Consider the following 16651-nt stretch of genomic DNA (forward strand, 5'->3'; position numbering starts at 1 on the left):
ATCACATTCGCAGCCTGGGGGTCTTTAGATTTGTCGCACAACGACTTTAGCCGAATTTGTCTCACAACAGTGGATTCCAGTCCTGTGTATACCTCATCCATCATGTGTCAGGAGACCTCAGTCAGATGTGATATATGGAGAATCTCACCCGAGTGTCTTTTGATATCAAATATATCAACACGAGTTGATAAAAGTGGAAAAAATCCGAGGCTTTTTCAATTTGTAGACAGTAATTAGCAGTGTCTTCAGTGTAAAAAGTACTGAAAACAGCTTCAGTAGCAGAGCCATTAGTGATGTCATTTGATTGTGACGTCATGGTAACCAGTGACGTCACAATAGTCTGCAAAGCATTGTGATGTAATTTCATTGCAGCGATATCTACAGTGTAGATATCGCTTGATCTCATCCAAGCGATATCTCCTGTGGGAGCCAGTTTTGGATGATATATGTTGTATATCAGAAGATACCTTGGATGTAAATCGTCACTCGTACAACCTCTGTCAAATGTGTCATTCATCAGAATATTTCTGGGATATGTGTCGCTTATCGGAAACCCTGAATTAAATGTTGCATATGTCAGAAGACCGCTGTCATATATGTCATATAGCAGAAGAGTGAGTGAGTGAGTGGGTTTGGTTTAACGCCGCTTTTAACAGTATTTCAGTTATATCGCGGCGTGTCAGCTTAATGTGGGAGTAAAGCCCGATATAGCAGAAGACACCAGCGATATATGTCATATATTAGGAGACACCAGTGATATATCGTTAATGGATGACACTCGTGATATATGTCTTATATAGAAGACCAGTGATGTATGTCCTATATCTGAAGACACCAGTGATATATGTCGTATATAGAAGACACCAGTGATATATGTCCTATATCCGAAGACACCAGTGATATATGCGGTATATCAGAAGACAGAGCGATATATGCTGTATATTGAAAACAGCATCGATTTGTATCGAATATCAGACGACACCAGTGATATATATCGTATATCGCAGACTCTCCATCAAATGTATTTATCAAATGTATTTATACCTCAATGAGACGTGTCACGTGTCGAAAGACCCGTTTGGCTGAGCTATGTCTTAGGTAGGGAGAAGCAGCTCTATATGGACGTGAAGGAGAAATCTATCTATCACAAATATGTTGGAGATTTCTCGTAATACGTTGAATCTTGCTCAACAATAGTATTATATTAAAAAAATCAACAATGCAGTATTTCTGACCTCACCTATGCGAGATATGTGGAACGGTTTGGGCTTTTCTATTTTTAACGTATTTTTAGCATATCTAAATAGCTATCTCACGTGGGGAGGGTAATAGAACATCTGAATAGCTATCTCACGCGGGGAGGATAATGGAACATCTAAATAGCTATCTCACGTGGGGAGTGTTATAGAACGTCTAAACAGCTATCTCAAACGGGGATGGTAATTTATAAGAGATAACCTAATTAGTTATCTCACACGGGGAGGGCAATAGACCATCAAAAAAGCTATCTCACGCGGGGAGAGTAATGAAACATCTTAATAGCTACAACACGCAGGGAGGGGAATAGAACATCTAAATTTGTTATCCCCTACGGGGAGGGTAAGAGAACATCTGAATAGTTATCTCGGAGGGGTGGGGGGTGAGGGGAGGGGGGGGGGGGGGGGGGGGTAATAGAACATCTAAAAAGTTATCTCACGCCTTAGGCGACTGGGCCACCCGTGCCCCCTCTCACGCGGGGAGGGTAATAGAACACCTACTAAGCTATCTCAACACGAGGAAGGTAATGAAACTTCTAAAATAGTTATCTCACGCCTCACGCAGGGAGGGTAATAGAACATCTAAATAGTTATCTCACGCAGGGAGGGTAATAGAACATCTTAGCTATCTCACACGGGGAAGGTAATGAAACTTCTAAAATAGTTATCTCACGCCTCACGCAGGGAGGGTAATAGAACATCTAAATAGCTATCTCACGCGGGGAGGATAATGGAACATCTAAATAGCTATCTCACGTGGGGAGTGTTATAGAACGTCTAAACAGCTATCTCAAACGGGGATGGTAATTTATAAGAGATAACCTAATTAGTTATCTCACACGGGGAGGGCAATAGACCATCAAAAAAGCTATCTCACGCGGGGAGAGTAATGAAACATCTTAATAGCTACAACACGCAGGGAGGGGAATAGAACATCTAAATTTGTTATCCCCTACGGGGAGGGTAAGAGAACATCTGAATAGTTATCTCGGAGGGGTGGGGGGTGAGGGGAGGGGGGGGGGGGGGTAATAGAACATCTAAAAAGTTATCTCACGCCTTAGGCGACTGGGCCACCCGTGCCCCCTCTCACGCGGGGAGGGTAATAGAACACCTACTAAGCTATCTCAACACGAGGAAGGTAATGAAACTTCTAAAATAGTTATCTCACGCCTCACGCAGGGAGGGTAATAGAACATCTAAATAGTTATCTCACGCAGGGAGGGTAATAGAACATCTTAGCTATCTCACACGGGGAAGGTAATGAAACTTCTAAGATAGTTACCTCACTCAGTTGAGGTGATAGAACATCAAATAGCTGCCTCACACCGGGAAGAATTGAGCTGAGAAAGACATTGATTTATTGTCACGTAATTCAATTACCAGTTATTAGTATAACGTATGAATATGCCTACTTTCTCTTCAGCATTTACTTAAGGGTACTTCTCAGCGTTATTCTACTGACCACTGGGGATAGTCTTCCCTTCTAAACCCTTATAGATGTCGGTGTCAGTAATTTACCCATGTATCGACTACTAAATCAGTGAGTGAGTGAGTGAGTATGGTTTTACGCCGGTTTTAGCAATATTCCAGCAATATCACGGCGGGGGACACCAGAAATGGGCTTCACACATTGTACCCATGTCGGGAATCGAACCCGGGTCTTCGGCGTGACGAGCGAAGGCTTTAACCACTAGGCTACCCGACCGCCCGACTACTAAATCACAAGCCAAGGTACAGTATCCGACCTTGTTGCACGTATTCTTACTGCATGCTGACTCCATGCTGACTGTACAGTCAGAGTTATCTGTGGTCTCAAGTTCCATGTCACATACCACGTGTACAGAAAAAGTCACAACACTCATTTTATTCATTAGATTCTTATTTTGTATAAATGAAAATACATACATTTTCTTGAATGTCTTGGGTTTGAATCTTTTTTTTCACACGGGAAAATACTGATCGGTTAAACCGATATATTAACTGCAATCCAGAATCAACACATAAATCAAATGCAATGATAGTTTTACTTGCATGTAGTTATTGATTATGTTGATGGCTTGACCTGGAGTCCAATATAAACGAGGAAACTACTCCTCGCCATTTATTCTCGTATGCATTATGACAAGAAGCGCCGAGTTCGTTGAGCCCCGTTGCATGGCATTCTGAAAGCGTGGTACTTATGCCATGAACGCGGGACCATGGAAATATAACTCTATGACGTCACGAGTTGTCCCCCATCACAACGCAACCTAGTCTACCGTCTAATAAATGGACCCAAAGAAAGATAACATTATGGGGAAGACAGCTGAACCGTTATCTACTTAACGCTGGATATTAACAGATGTCTGCCCTGCCGATGAGGAAACTCGACCCGGCTGTTTTTAAACCTTCTACCTAGATACTGTCTTTACGTGTGTAGACCGCCTACCGTGGTCTAGTGGTAGAGCGTCCGCCCGGAGAGCGGAAGGTCCGGGGTTCGATTCCCGGCCGCGTCATACCAAAAGACGTTAAAAGATGGTACTTGTTGTTGCCCTGTCTGGCGCTCGGCATTAAGGGGCTAAAACAAGGACTGGTCGGCTCGGAGTCAGTATACTGTGTCTGAATGGGGTATTCATGTTAAACTGCGGCATGGTATCTCAGTGAGCTAGCACTATAAATCGTCATCAGTCCGGACTAAACACACACACGTACATGCACGTCGCTATATAAGTACAATAATCTTGGACGCGACGTCTTAACGTGTGTATTATTGAAGTATTCAAGCGGCAATAAGTCAATACTAATAATATTCCTTTGAGCGGAGACGTAAGTTTGTGGGTCCTTTAGGTTAGCCTGTTGCGTCCCTTAGGTAGGTTGTAAGTTGGTTTACACCGCATTATTACAACAATATTCAAGGGACCTGTAAATAATCGGGACTTGGCAGACAAAGCACTCGAGATCAACCAGTTTCCAAGCCTGACCGCCCGATTCACCTTAGTCGCCTTTTACGAGATAACAGTTCAAGGGGGTACGAGTGGCCCAGTCGTCTAAGGCGACGCAATTCGCAGTGCAGAGTTGCTTCCCTTTGCCATGCCAGAGACATATGATCGTGGGTTCGGGTCCAAGTTCGCCACAATTATGTTTCTTGGTTTTGTCATCACCAAACCCGCGCTCGTCGGTATTACCAAAGAGGTAAACGTCTGAAACTTGCATCACTTCGGGGTTTCCTCCCAGATTACACGCTGTGATAAAACTGCCGGTGGAAAACCCAACTCACTCACTCACTCACTCACTCACAAGCAATAGAGCCAATGTTCTAAGCCGCGTCCACACAGTGTTCCAATAAGATGGAAAACATGAAACATTCTGAACCAAAGAAATGAGTGGATAAGATCAACACGATCAAAACATTTCGTGGCATCAGCATATTGTAGTCATGAAGAAAGGAGAGACTTATAGATCGGTTATTAAAATGATTAAAGTCAACCTGCTGATCATTAATTCTGCATTTATTCAAAACCTTATCTACCCAGGACACCCGGAGCTGGCGATGCGGGTGGTTCACGTGTGGGGGCTGCTGTTGTACGTACGTCAACACGGGGACGATCGATGTGACCATGTGGGGTCATGAGGACGGAAATTCCCCCATATTGACTATATGTCACATGGACCTAGCCGGGTGGTTGTCGACCGCATCGGGTTGATTAACTTTTCATTGCCGCTGAGCTAATTTTACCATGTAAAACGTGCGGCGCTCATTGTTCACATAAGAGTGAGTGAGTATAGTTTTACGCCGCTTTTAAAAATATTCAATCAATATCACAGCAGGGGACACCAGGAATTGGCTTCACACATTGTACCCATGTTAGGAACCGAACCCGGGTCTTCGTCGTGGCGAGAAAACGCTTTAACCACTTGGCTACCCCATCGCCCCTCCACACAAGAATACAAGTAATTTGTGTTTAACCCACCAAATGAACAAACTACGATGCCTAAATTAATTCAATAAGTGTAAGATTCTACCAGAATTTCATCGCTTACACATGGGTGGACAAAGTTAAGTTTATTAAACGTGTGTACTCAATGAAAAAACACGTTTTCATTGAATTTCACTTCAAGAAATATAAAATTTTCGTGTACACTTGTCCTTAAGTGAGTGAGTGAGTATGGTTTTACGCCGCTTTTAGCGATATTCCAGCTATATTACCACGGCGGACACCAGAAATTGGCTTCACACATTGTACCCATGTCGGGAATCGAACCCGGGTCTTCGGCGTGTCGAGCGAACGCTTTAACCACTAGGCTACCCGACCGCCCCAGGTTATCAAGAATTTTTTTGAAAACAATATTTAAATAGATATTCAAAATGAAAGATAATATTTTTTCATGAGCCTTCAACTGGCATTTTATTTGGGACGGATGTTTTAGGTCTGTGCATCAAAACACTACGAAAGCCAAATGGTCCCACTTTGTAGCATTTTTTCGAACTTTAGTGTGTTTTTTTCATAACTTCGATAATATTTCGTAATTCCGATTTTTTTTATTTAAAAAAAATCGAAATTTCGATTTTTTTCTCATAATTTCGATTATTTTCTCGTTATTGCAATTATATTTAAACAAATTGAAATATCTACAGTGTAGATATCGCTTGATCTCATGGAGCCATTTTTGGATGATAAAAAAGATTAAACAATATTATATTCGAAATTTCATTTCTAAGAAAAGAAAATATACTCCAAAGCGGCAACACAAGATTTTCGTAAAACACGCAACAGGAGCACAACAATAGTATCTTTACAGCATGTTAGCGAACAAATTTGGAGGTGGTAAATACAAATTATTTTTTCAGGACTATACAATTGTCGGTTCACGTAGTCATATGCTGACTCTATGAGAGACAACCTCCACCGGTATGTACCACATATCGCAGGATACGGTGCTGATGCAAAGTCATAACAAACATATATATATATAGTGTTACCAAATCCCATGGCCACAAATGTCATAGCTCAACGAATATACCACAACCGATATAAGCTTGCCACCACTTGTCTTACCTTGAACCAGTCAATGAAAAAGGCACACAGTTATCCAGCGCAAATTATGTATTAAAGTCTGTAGTGGTGTAAACTCAGAAACTGATAAAAAGCATGCATGACGTCATTCGTGACGTCATTCGTGACGGCATCCGTAACGGCATCCACAACGCAACACTGAAGGAGTACCGGAACTCTGGATCAGGCGCGCGTCACACAGCGAGTTCCCTCCCCATTACACATTCCGTCCTCGGCCAGCTTCTCCAACTAGGGTTTCACATACTTTGCAAAGGGAGACCTTTTGTCAACCACGCATTCACATGCCACTTTGATGGGCTGAGCGTACTTCTCCCACTCATCAGTGATGTAGTGCACGCCATCCTTGATGATTGACATGCACGTGTTCGGCTTCTTCCGCAACATCGTCAAGTAGACTACAGTCTGGCGACACGACCCATGAGCTGGAACAAGAGACAGGTTCAGACATCGGTTCAGATATAGGTGTGAGTATGGTTTTACGCCGCTTTTCGCAATATGCAAGCAATTTCAATTCGGGAGACACCAATTATGAACTGCACATATGCGGAATCGAACCAGAACATTCGGCGTGATGAGTGAACGCTTTAACTATTAGGCTAACCGCCCTCAGCTAGAGGAGTGAATGAGTTGGGTTTAACGCCGCTTTTAATGTATTCCAGTTATATCACGGCGTGTCAGCTGAATGTGGGAGGAAAGCCCGAAATGATGCAGGTCTCACATGTTTACCACTTTCATGAAACCCACGAGCACGGGTATGGTGCTGACAAACCTAGAAACATAATCGGGGCGAACCGGGATTTGAACCCACAATCATAGGATTCTGGCGTGCCCAGGTGACGCAACTCTGCACAGCGAATCGCGGCGCCTTAGACGTCAGGGCGGGCCACCCGTGCCCCCTCAGCTATAGGAGTATAGGTGAGTTGAAATAGGTGTCTTTCAAGATGATTTCACGTCAACAGCGACGTGCATGGATTACTACGGCAAACTTGGGCTATGTCGGTTTTATAGTGCTACCCCTATGAGATGCCGCAGATTAACATGTATACCTTACTCATGTCCTTTATGCCCTTAATGCCGAGGGCTGGGCAGGGTGACAATAAGTACCACGTTTTAATGTCTCTTGGTATGATCCGGCCAGGGGATCGTACCCACTGACCTTCAGGTGTGTCCGGAGAAACGCTCTATCTCCTAGACCACGGAGGTGGTCCGGAGGGTGTGTGTGTGTTGGTGGGGGGGGGGGGGGGGGGGGGGGGGGGGGATACTCACTTGTGCCTCCCAGGTGCAGACACCCCTTGTTGTCCGTGTTACACCACACCTCGTTGATGATCCGGGGGAAGCGGTCCGGCCCGAGGGTGGTGGTGTGGGCACAGGTGGAGCACATGTGGAGATAGCCGTCATTGGTCTGTGCACCCACGTCTCGGCAGTACTCTACCGCCGTCGTTGAACCTACCAACCAGAGAGTGAATGAAGCAAATCAGTGAGCCATCTAGAGCAGCAAGGACTAGGTAGGATAAGGACCCTTTGTAACTCACTGGAAATGTCTAGTTTGTGAAAAACTTTGAAATATTGGTCTGATAATTACCAGACATGTTCAAGTAGCTCCCAACTAGATTTTTGTATTTCTTACACTTGCAAGTTTTGGACTTCTGACATGGTCAAATACACAACTATGGCTAAAATGAGTGAAAGTGGGACGTTTTAGAACTTGAAATGGAAATCTAAATACGAGCAAATTTGTGATCAAAGTTTAATCTTTCACCATATATCTATATCGTTTTCTATGTACGCCTTTGAAATTCAGGTAGGTTCAAAGACTTTCTCATGTTCTAATATTAGAAAAACGCACAAATGAAAACATATAAAATCAGCCTTTTTGACACATTTTATCGGTATCTATGTATTAAGCGTGGCAATACATTGAGGCACAGTTGTTGATGAATAGTAATATAAGATGTACATGCTGAATAAGTTTCGTAAGAACAGATCAATATGTGTTGCAGCGATAAATGCTTTTGCTTCTCATCTTTAACGCAAACATGTTCTCAAACGTTTCATATTATGGATAGTGTTGGTAGGCATCATTTATATGCATGAGTGAATTTGTGAGTTGGTGAATGGTCAGTTTTACAATGACATTATAAGCTATAATTAAAAAGCATTATTTTCTTGTTCAGTTGGATAAATAGAAAGCTTCTCCACAAAGCCAGTTCTTTTCCCCACTTTTTTCTTTAGGATGGTAAATGAAAAAGGATTCCTAATCCTAATCTAATCCTATCCCTATTCCTATCCTCATCCCTATCCCTAATCCTATCCCATCCCTATTCCTATCCTCATCCCTCTCCCTCTCCCTATTCCTAATCCTATCCCTATCCCTATCCCTAATCCTATTCCTAATCCTATCCCTATCCTCATCCCTATCCCTATCCTCATCCCTCTCCCTATCCTATCCCTATCCTTATCCTTATCCTTATCCCTATCCCTTTCATTATCTTATTTCTGTTCCTGTTCTAAATTGTTACTTGCATGAAAAATCTTATCAAATTGAAGATCAAATAATGGAATACTCACCATCTGAGTCACGTCGAACTCGTTTCCTTTCTGGATAAATGACCTTCGCTGGAAGTACCTGCGCGAGTATGCGCAGAGGAATATCGACATTGATTTCACGCCATCTACCGGGATCAGACATGAGTCTTAGATTGGTTTGTTCCTGTTCCCCGGAGCCTTGCAAGAGGGGATATTTCTTACTCTTCTCCCTCAGTGTTATCTCCCCCGTGTCCTTGACCGGTAACTCCATCACCTCCTCGGGTGTCTTCTGCAAGGTGTGAGATATATTGTATGTATGTGTAGGTGTGAATAGTTACTGATGAGAATAATTTCCAATCAAAGAAGTTCGTTGATCTGGGATCCGTGCCTGAAGGGACAGTGACCTATCCTGCACATGTATACGAAATCACAATGAAAGGGGGCGGTCGGGTAGCCTAGTGGTTTAAGCGTTCGCTCGTCACGCTGAAGACCCGGGTTCGATTCCCGACATGGGTACAATGTGTGAAGCCAAATTCTGGTGTCCCCCGCCGTGATATTGTTGGAATATTGCTAAAAGCAGCGTAAAACCATACTCACTCACTCACAATGAAGGACACGATCATTAACGAATATATCTTAATGCATTAGACAACCACAGATTAAAAACGAAACAAACTGAAATTTGAACAGACAGCACACTCCTACAATGTACAATCTAAACTGCCGGGCAAAAGAAATGTTTCAATTGAAATCCGGATTTTCAAAAAGAAATACAAAATTTATCAAAAAGCAAGGCTGTAATCAGACCCCGAAACCCCGAGCAGTTACTCCCCGTATCAAATACATAACCATCGAATACCTTTTTCTTGTTTGTTTTATTTTGAGCCAACATCAAACATGGGTGTGTGCTTTCTTTTGCCCGGTAACCGAGTTGAAACAATTACGCACATTTCAGAAGAGAGCTACACTATACTGGTGTGTGGCACCTTCATCAAAAGAGTCTAAATCTCTACCAATATAACTTTTGCATTCAATTTTGGTCTGTCTGTCTCAATAAGGGATGTAACATACTATTGTAAAAACGCTTAACATTGTCGGTTCAGTGTAGATTTCAGAACCCTCAACCTGAACACCCACCCCTAACTCTGTCCGATTGAGCAGCATCTGTAGCAACATGCTGGGCGTGGTGGTGGTGGTGGTATCAGGAACGCTCCGGCTGTAGTACTGCCTGTAGGCCTCCTCCAAGCGGACGAGTAGATCCCTCTTGGTCTTGGTGTAGTCCCACGCCCAGTCGTCAGGGTGATGATCAAAGTCCACGTCCTGCATTAAAATACATGGAGGCAATGACATTTTTCAATTGTTTCCTGCACTATGGGAAAAACCCATTTGTCCAGACCCTATTATTCCGAAAACTCTGTCAAGACGATTACTTTTGCGAACATTTTCATAGGCATAAACACACAGAGAGATTCCTCTCTAATCCTGACAACTCGACTGGGATTAACGAACTCTTACACCCGATGTTTGCGAGTCCTGCGGAAGAGCAAAGGCTAAGACACAAGCCATCGATAAAATCAAGTACTGTGTTTGTAACTCCAGTTTTGAGATACAGGAATGTTATGTTAATGTGTGTCTGTGTGTTTATGGTGCAAGTTAGAAGGGTGTTTATGGAATAGATAATATGTGAGAGTGAACTAGGTATATACAGTGCTATCAACATTCCACACTAAATTCAACATGTGCCGTTTACACCACACTTATGTTTAAACATAAACGTCTTCAACAGGAGACGGTTATATATATTTAGTTACATAAGGAGCTCCCTAACAAAGGGTGTTACAAGCAACAAGTGTATTTCAAAACATCTAAGCAGCAAAGGTGTTTTGAAACATGAGTAACGGTCACTAACGGGTACAGCTGAAACAGTGTACATGTATTTATCACTCACGTAAATGTTGGCATCATCTAATCACAACAAAAAATATTTTTGCATGTTTTATTCGACAATGCATTGAATGTTTCTCTCTCAAGTGCTGCCTGGCAAAACAATGATAAACGAGGACCACCCAGGTAAAAATTTCAAGTACATGTTTCATAATATCCAAGCCCTAGTTAAGCTTCATAAAATCAAACACCGTAGATTTGTGCCAAAGGAGCCCTTGAGATGATTGAGTTGGATTTAACGCTGCTTTTAACAGTGCACCAGTTATATCACAGCGTGGCGGAAAGCCCGAAGTGATGCAGGTCTCAGACGTTTATCACCTTGGTGAAATCCACAATCACTGTATGCTGCTGACAAACTCTTTTTCGCTTTCCCGGTTTATGATGAGGTCTTATTGCATTGACATAACTGCTACGGACTTTAATGTGACAACGATGTATCATTTTGTTGTTTGCCTAATGAGAAAAAATGAATGGGAAACTTTGTTTACAGTGCCATGGCATCACTGATTTTCGCTGTGGTCTGGTCAAGAAATGTATTAACAGTGACCTCTCTCACAGTTGCCATATAGGAACTCAAACTGTTTGTTTTTGTTGATTCCTATACGATATTTAAGTTTCGGAATAATTGTGTTTGTTTGCCACACTCAGAAATTTTCCAACTATATGACGGTGGTCTGTAAATAATCGAGTCTGAACCAGACAATCCAGTGATTGATATCATGAGCATCGATCTACGCAATTGGGATACGATGACATGCATCAACCAAGTCAGCGAGCCTGACCCCCAGATCCTGTTAGTCGCCTCTTACGACAGGCATAGTCGCCTTTTACGGCAAGTATGGGTTGCTGAAGACCTATTCTACCCCGGATCGTCAAGGGTCTTCTGAAAAGTTAAAACATATGTCAAACCTAAAACTCAGTTTGTATTCCATCAACGTATCAATTCTGACATGTTTCGACACATGCCCTGTAATGATTAATGGGTGAGTGAGTGAGTTTGTTTTAACGCCACGTTGAGTGATGCAGGCCTCAGACATTTACCACCCACCATCACATCTGAGCCAAACTATATACAAAGGATGTACACTACACCCTCAACTGTTTGCACATAAGTACCGTCCATGCTTAAGGGTTGCATTTGAACCAATTGACAACGAGACAACCAGGTATTCTCTGGTGATAAAAATGGACAGAATTGGCTACCACCACCAAGTATCTCCAAATGCCATCCATGCGGACAAGGTGTCAATTTTAGATGATGGTGGTCCTTCCTTTGCCAATGTTAGCAGGGAAGAGAGAGCCACGAAAATGACCCTTTAACTGACACCACTAGGGAAAATGTTGATAAATAAATATGGTTATGGATCATCCACCCCTAAGCACACGTAACAGTCAATACATTGGGCATCTCTTATGAGATAGTTGAGAACAACCTGAGGAATAAGTTGGTCAAGACAAAGGTTCCTGATCAGAAATGCTCCAGGCTTATCGTCTCTCCTGAGAATTTGCATCTTTTTGAAGCTGATCTTGTTGAGCAATTTCCATCCATTGGTGACCACTAGCAGCCACACACTAAACAACAGTCAAGCAGAGGAAACGATTAACGTCTTGTCCTCCGAAAAAGGGAAAGTCTGTTCCATCATTCCAAAGGAATCCAAAAGGATCATACCGGTGGACTACCTTATGTAATTAAATAATGGCCTATATTAATCTAATCGGCTGTGGAGGACCTTTTACATCACTAGGAGGAAGCCTTCTACGTCAGTGGGATCCAATCAATCCAGCTAGGAAGGTAGACGTCTGGGGATCTCGGAGAAGCAAAATTAGACAAAACCTCCATCAACGCAGTCCATCGTAGTTAGGCTAACCTTTCTGCCACCCCTCGTAACTTGAACCCGTCAACACTGACCTACTCCCAATACACACGTTGGAGACAAGACCTACATTATGTACGAAAATAAACAAAGTAAATAGATCACACAAAAAGACATACCTCATACATATCGTTAAGTGACAACATGTTCGGGAAGTTCTCTTGCGCTTCATCATCTGACGTCGCCATGTAGTTTTTGACGTAGTTACCGCCGACGTCAGACAACACTTGCTTCAGTTCGTCATCGGAGAGGTCGAGGCGCCGCATGTGAGTTTGTTGGCATGACAACGAACGGTTGACGATGGGTATAGGCGTAGGGCACTTCCCCGGTATGGGGCCTGTTATAATGTCCCTGTCGTGGTTGATGTTGTTGAACATGAAGCCGGAGACAGGTGTAGTGTGAGGAGTCTTGTGAAGGGTTGGGACTGCATATTGCGTAGGGATCAGATACTGAAACGGGTTCCCTAGAAATAAGGAATAGTGCTGGTCATTAAATATGAGACGGTGTTTTACTGAACTGCCGGGAAAAAAAAAATTGACAACCATGTTTGATGGTGGCTAAAATGAAACTAACAAGAAATAGTTATTTGATGGGGATGTAGTTGACGTGTATCATAGTTGTGTTTAAGACCTACAGTTTGCAGTGTTTCGACGACTGTTTTCAGCCGATTACTTTTTGATAGGGTTTGTAACACTCAGGTTTGGTACGCTCAAATTTTCGAGTGTATACTTTCGTTTGCCCGGCAGTTTATTAAATACCTATGTTATATCAGTTATTCAGTATGTAATATCACTAATTGTAGATATTAACAATGAATTTGGGATATCAATAATCGAATTATTGCTAATTTAATATGCATTTATTGATTACCTATTTATGTTTTGATTTAAATTAATTTTTGATATATTTAAGTTCTCCTACTCCTAAATTCTACTAAATACAAGACGACCCAAAAAGGAAAGTAAGAATGCAATATGAACTTCATTTACTGATTAGTTAAGAGTGAGTGAGTGAGGTGGGTTTAACGCCGCTTTTAACAATATTCTAGTTTTATCACGGCGTGTCAGCTTTTATTGGTAGGAAAGGCAGAAGAGATGCAGGTCTCAGACGTTTACCACTTCGGTGAAACCCACGAGCACGGGTAAAAACCAAGAAACATAATCAGGACGAACCGTGATTCGAACGCATTTCATAGGTTTGTGGCTTGGCCAAGGAACGTAAATCTGCACAGCGAATTGCGGCGACTTAGATTATCTGAACCATCCTTACCCCTATTTTAATTAAGAAAGATGGATACATGCTCCACACATGAAAATATTAACTTTGTGATGTCACCCGATGAGATGAACTTGTTATTTGACAAGAAAACAAAATGGTCTAGTTAGTATGTCATTTCTTCAGGGGGGCGGTGGATTAGCCTAGTGGTTGAAGCGTTCTTTCGTCACGCCGAAGGACGGGGTTCGATTCCTCACATGGGTACAATATGTGAAGCCCATTTCTGCTGTCCCCCGCCGTGATATTGCTGGAAAACTGCTAAACGCGGCGTAAACCATACTCACTCACTCACTCACTCACTCACTCACTCACTCACCCACTCACCAATTTCTCAGTGAGCTTACATGGTTCTGTCGGAAAATCATAATATCAATCAGTCAGATTCAAAGCAGTTCCCGGAAAATATATTATATCATCCAAGAGAAAAATAGATAAATATAGTACATCTTCAGACAAATATACAATTCCATATTTAAATGCATAATAAGAGATAATATCTTTTTTAATACGATAGAATGTCTCGTGAAAGTTTAGATATTACTCCATGTACGAGAGTGACATTTGGTCCCATGCAAAATCAAAGGAATAGCACCAAAAGGCAACGGCATGATTTGTCGATATCACAAATTAGATTTTGGGATATCAATAATTGCTGAAAGTTCTTAATATTACAACATTTTATATCATCTTTGAAGCAAATTAGTGACCAAAAAATATTTGATATCATGTATTTGATTTTGACACGATCGAATCATTGATATCACCAAACTGATTATTTATATCATAAATTACAGATTGAAGTTTTCATAATCATAAATAATCTGTTAAAAGCAAAGTTCGTTATACAGTTGTATCATAGGTATGTATTTATGAATTACTATCAACCTGAAATGATACTAGGTGTTCGTGAAAAGGTGAGCTGTGAAGATAGAATAGATCTTCAGCAGCCCATGCCCGCCGTAAAAGGCGACTATGCTTGTCGCAAGAGGCGTCTAAAGGGATCGGGTGATCTGGCTCGTTGACTTGGTTGATGCATGTCATCGTATCCCCATTGAGTTGATCGATGCTCATGATGTCAATAAGTAGCTTGTCTTCAGACTCAATTACTTACAGACCGCCGTCATTTGGCTGAAATATTGCTGAGTGCGGCGTTAAACAACACACAGATCATCCGTCACAAACACATGCAAAGGCACCTGAACCAACACGGGAACTATGGTACAAGTCAAATAAGGGGATTGCGTGGCTTCATAATCAGGCTGTCCCATAGAATGAGTGAGTGAGTGAGTTGGGTTTAACGCCGCTTTTAACAGTATTCCAGTTATATCGCGGCGTGTCAGCTTAATGTGGGAGGAAAGCCCGAGGTGATGCGGGTCTAAGACGTTTACCCATTCAGTGAAACCCACGAGCACGGGTATGGTGCTGACAAACCTAGAAACATAATCGGGGCGAACCAGGATTCGAACCCACAATCCATAGGTTTCTGGCGTGCCCAAGGGACGCAACTCTGCACAGCGAATCGCGGCGCCTTAGACGACTGGGCCACCCGTGCCCCCTGTCTCATAGAAACAAACAAACGTAAACGTGTGTACATTTAGACATATGTTTAGATATGTGTTCAGGCACCTGAATCTCCTATTTGCACCAATGTTTTGTACGTTCAGGAACGAGGCTTTTACGTGAGTCTCAGCCATTCAGGTACATTCGGCGTATTCTGGGGGCGGTCGGGTAGCCTAGTGGTTAAATTGTTCGCTTGTCACGCCGAAGACCCGGGTTCGATTCCCCTCATGGGAACAATGTGTGAAGGCCATTTCTGGTGTCCTCCGACATGATATTGCTGGAAAATTGTTTAAACTGCGTAAATATTGAAAGACCTATTTTACCCCAGAGCTTCACCGGTCTTTTAATTAAAGAGATGAAGCACCATTCCAAATCTACCTTGCCTTTGACATAGTTGTGTATGAATAACATAATATATATGAACATGGTTTTACGCAGCTTTAGCAATATTCCAGCAAATATCACGGCGGGGAGAGAACAGAAATAGGTTTCACAAATTGACCCATTTGAGGAATCGACTCGGCGAGACTAATTACTACCTCACCACGAGTTGTGTTTGAATACATTTTGCAAGTATCATGCACTACTTACCTGTGTTTGAAAGCTGAAACTTTGAGTATACGACGTAGAGGAAGACGAAACTTGTCAACGTGTCCATCATATTGGTCGACTGGAAACGCCTGCAGCAGAGAAACCCAGTTAGAGGTACACTTTGCACGGCCTGTTAACTGACGTTCTCTAATAAAGCGTCTACTTGCATGTGGGAAGACTGGGATCAATTCGGTAATTTACTTCTAAACAGCAACTGATTGGCCGGCTTTCCTTTGCGTCAGCGTAACAGAAACATATTAACTCAATACGTGACAAAAAGAAATTGCATTTTCTATTGACTCCAAATCATCGTTGACGACAATATGATAGTGAAACATTGCTGCATATGGTCCTGCCGTACTGTCAATCTTCAGTGTACCTGTCATTACTCTATCGGCCTTATCTTCGTAATGCCTTGATATTTGCTTGGGCGTTAAGGCTGCACTAGACCACCTGTTGCGCTGGGACACGCCCAGTCGTCGGGCGACTAGAACTGCCTACAGCTTCGAGTGTGTCTTATCCACGATATGTTGTTATAATGTGGGAGTATGACACAGCGAATTACAAGGAT

At 42.4% G+C, this 16651-nt stretch overlaps 1 protein-coding gene across 1 annotated transcript; it reads right to left on the reverse strand.

The window, feature by feature from the left end:
- Nucleotides 1–6368: 6368 nt before the first annotated feature.
- LOC139453319 (uncharacterized) lies at nt 6369–16150 on the reverse strand. The gene is made up of 6 exons (XM_071234986.1): nt 16081–16150; nt 12774–13117; nt 9974–10156; nt 8879–9125; nt 7577–7756; nt 6369–6732 (listed from the first exon to the last, which is right to left on the reverse strand). Exons 1-6 carry the CDS (start codon nt 16148–16150, stop codon nt 6539–6541), a joined length of 1218 nt encoding a protein of 405 aa, XP_071091087.1. The 3' UTR covers nt 6369–6538.
- Between the last annotated feature and the right edge of the window lie 501 nt (nt 16151–16651).

The sequence above is a fragment of the Haliotis cracherodii genome, unplaced genomic scaffold (assembly GCF_022045235.1).
Source record: "Haliotis cracherodii isolate W230 unplaced genomic scaffold, xgHalCrac1.p SCAF_9, whole genome shotgun sequence".
NCBI classification, from domain to species: domain Eukaryota; kingdom Metazoa; phylum Mollusca; class Gastropoda; order Lepetellida; family Haliotidae; genus Haliotis; species Haliotis cracherodii.

Excerpts from the sequence above, each read along its gene's own strand:
- LOC139453319 (XM_071234986.1), bottom strand. The coding sequence starts at position 16,150 with ATGATGGACACGTTGACAAGTTTCGTCTTCCTCTACGTCGTATACTCA. Across the intron at positions 7,757-8,878 it reads AGTTCGACGTGACTCAGATG|GTTCAACGACGGCGGTAGAG; the intron begins GTGAGTATTCCA and ends TCTGGTTGGTAG. Across the intron at positions 6,733-7,576 it reads TCTGCACCTGGGAGGCACAA|CTCATGGGTCGTGTCGCCAG; the intron begins GTGAGTATCCCC and ends CTCTTGTTCCAG.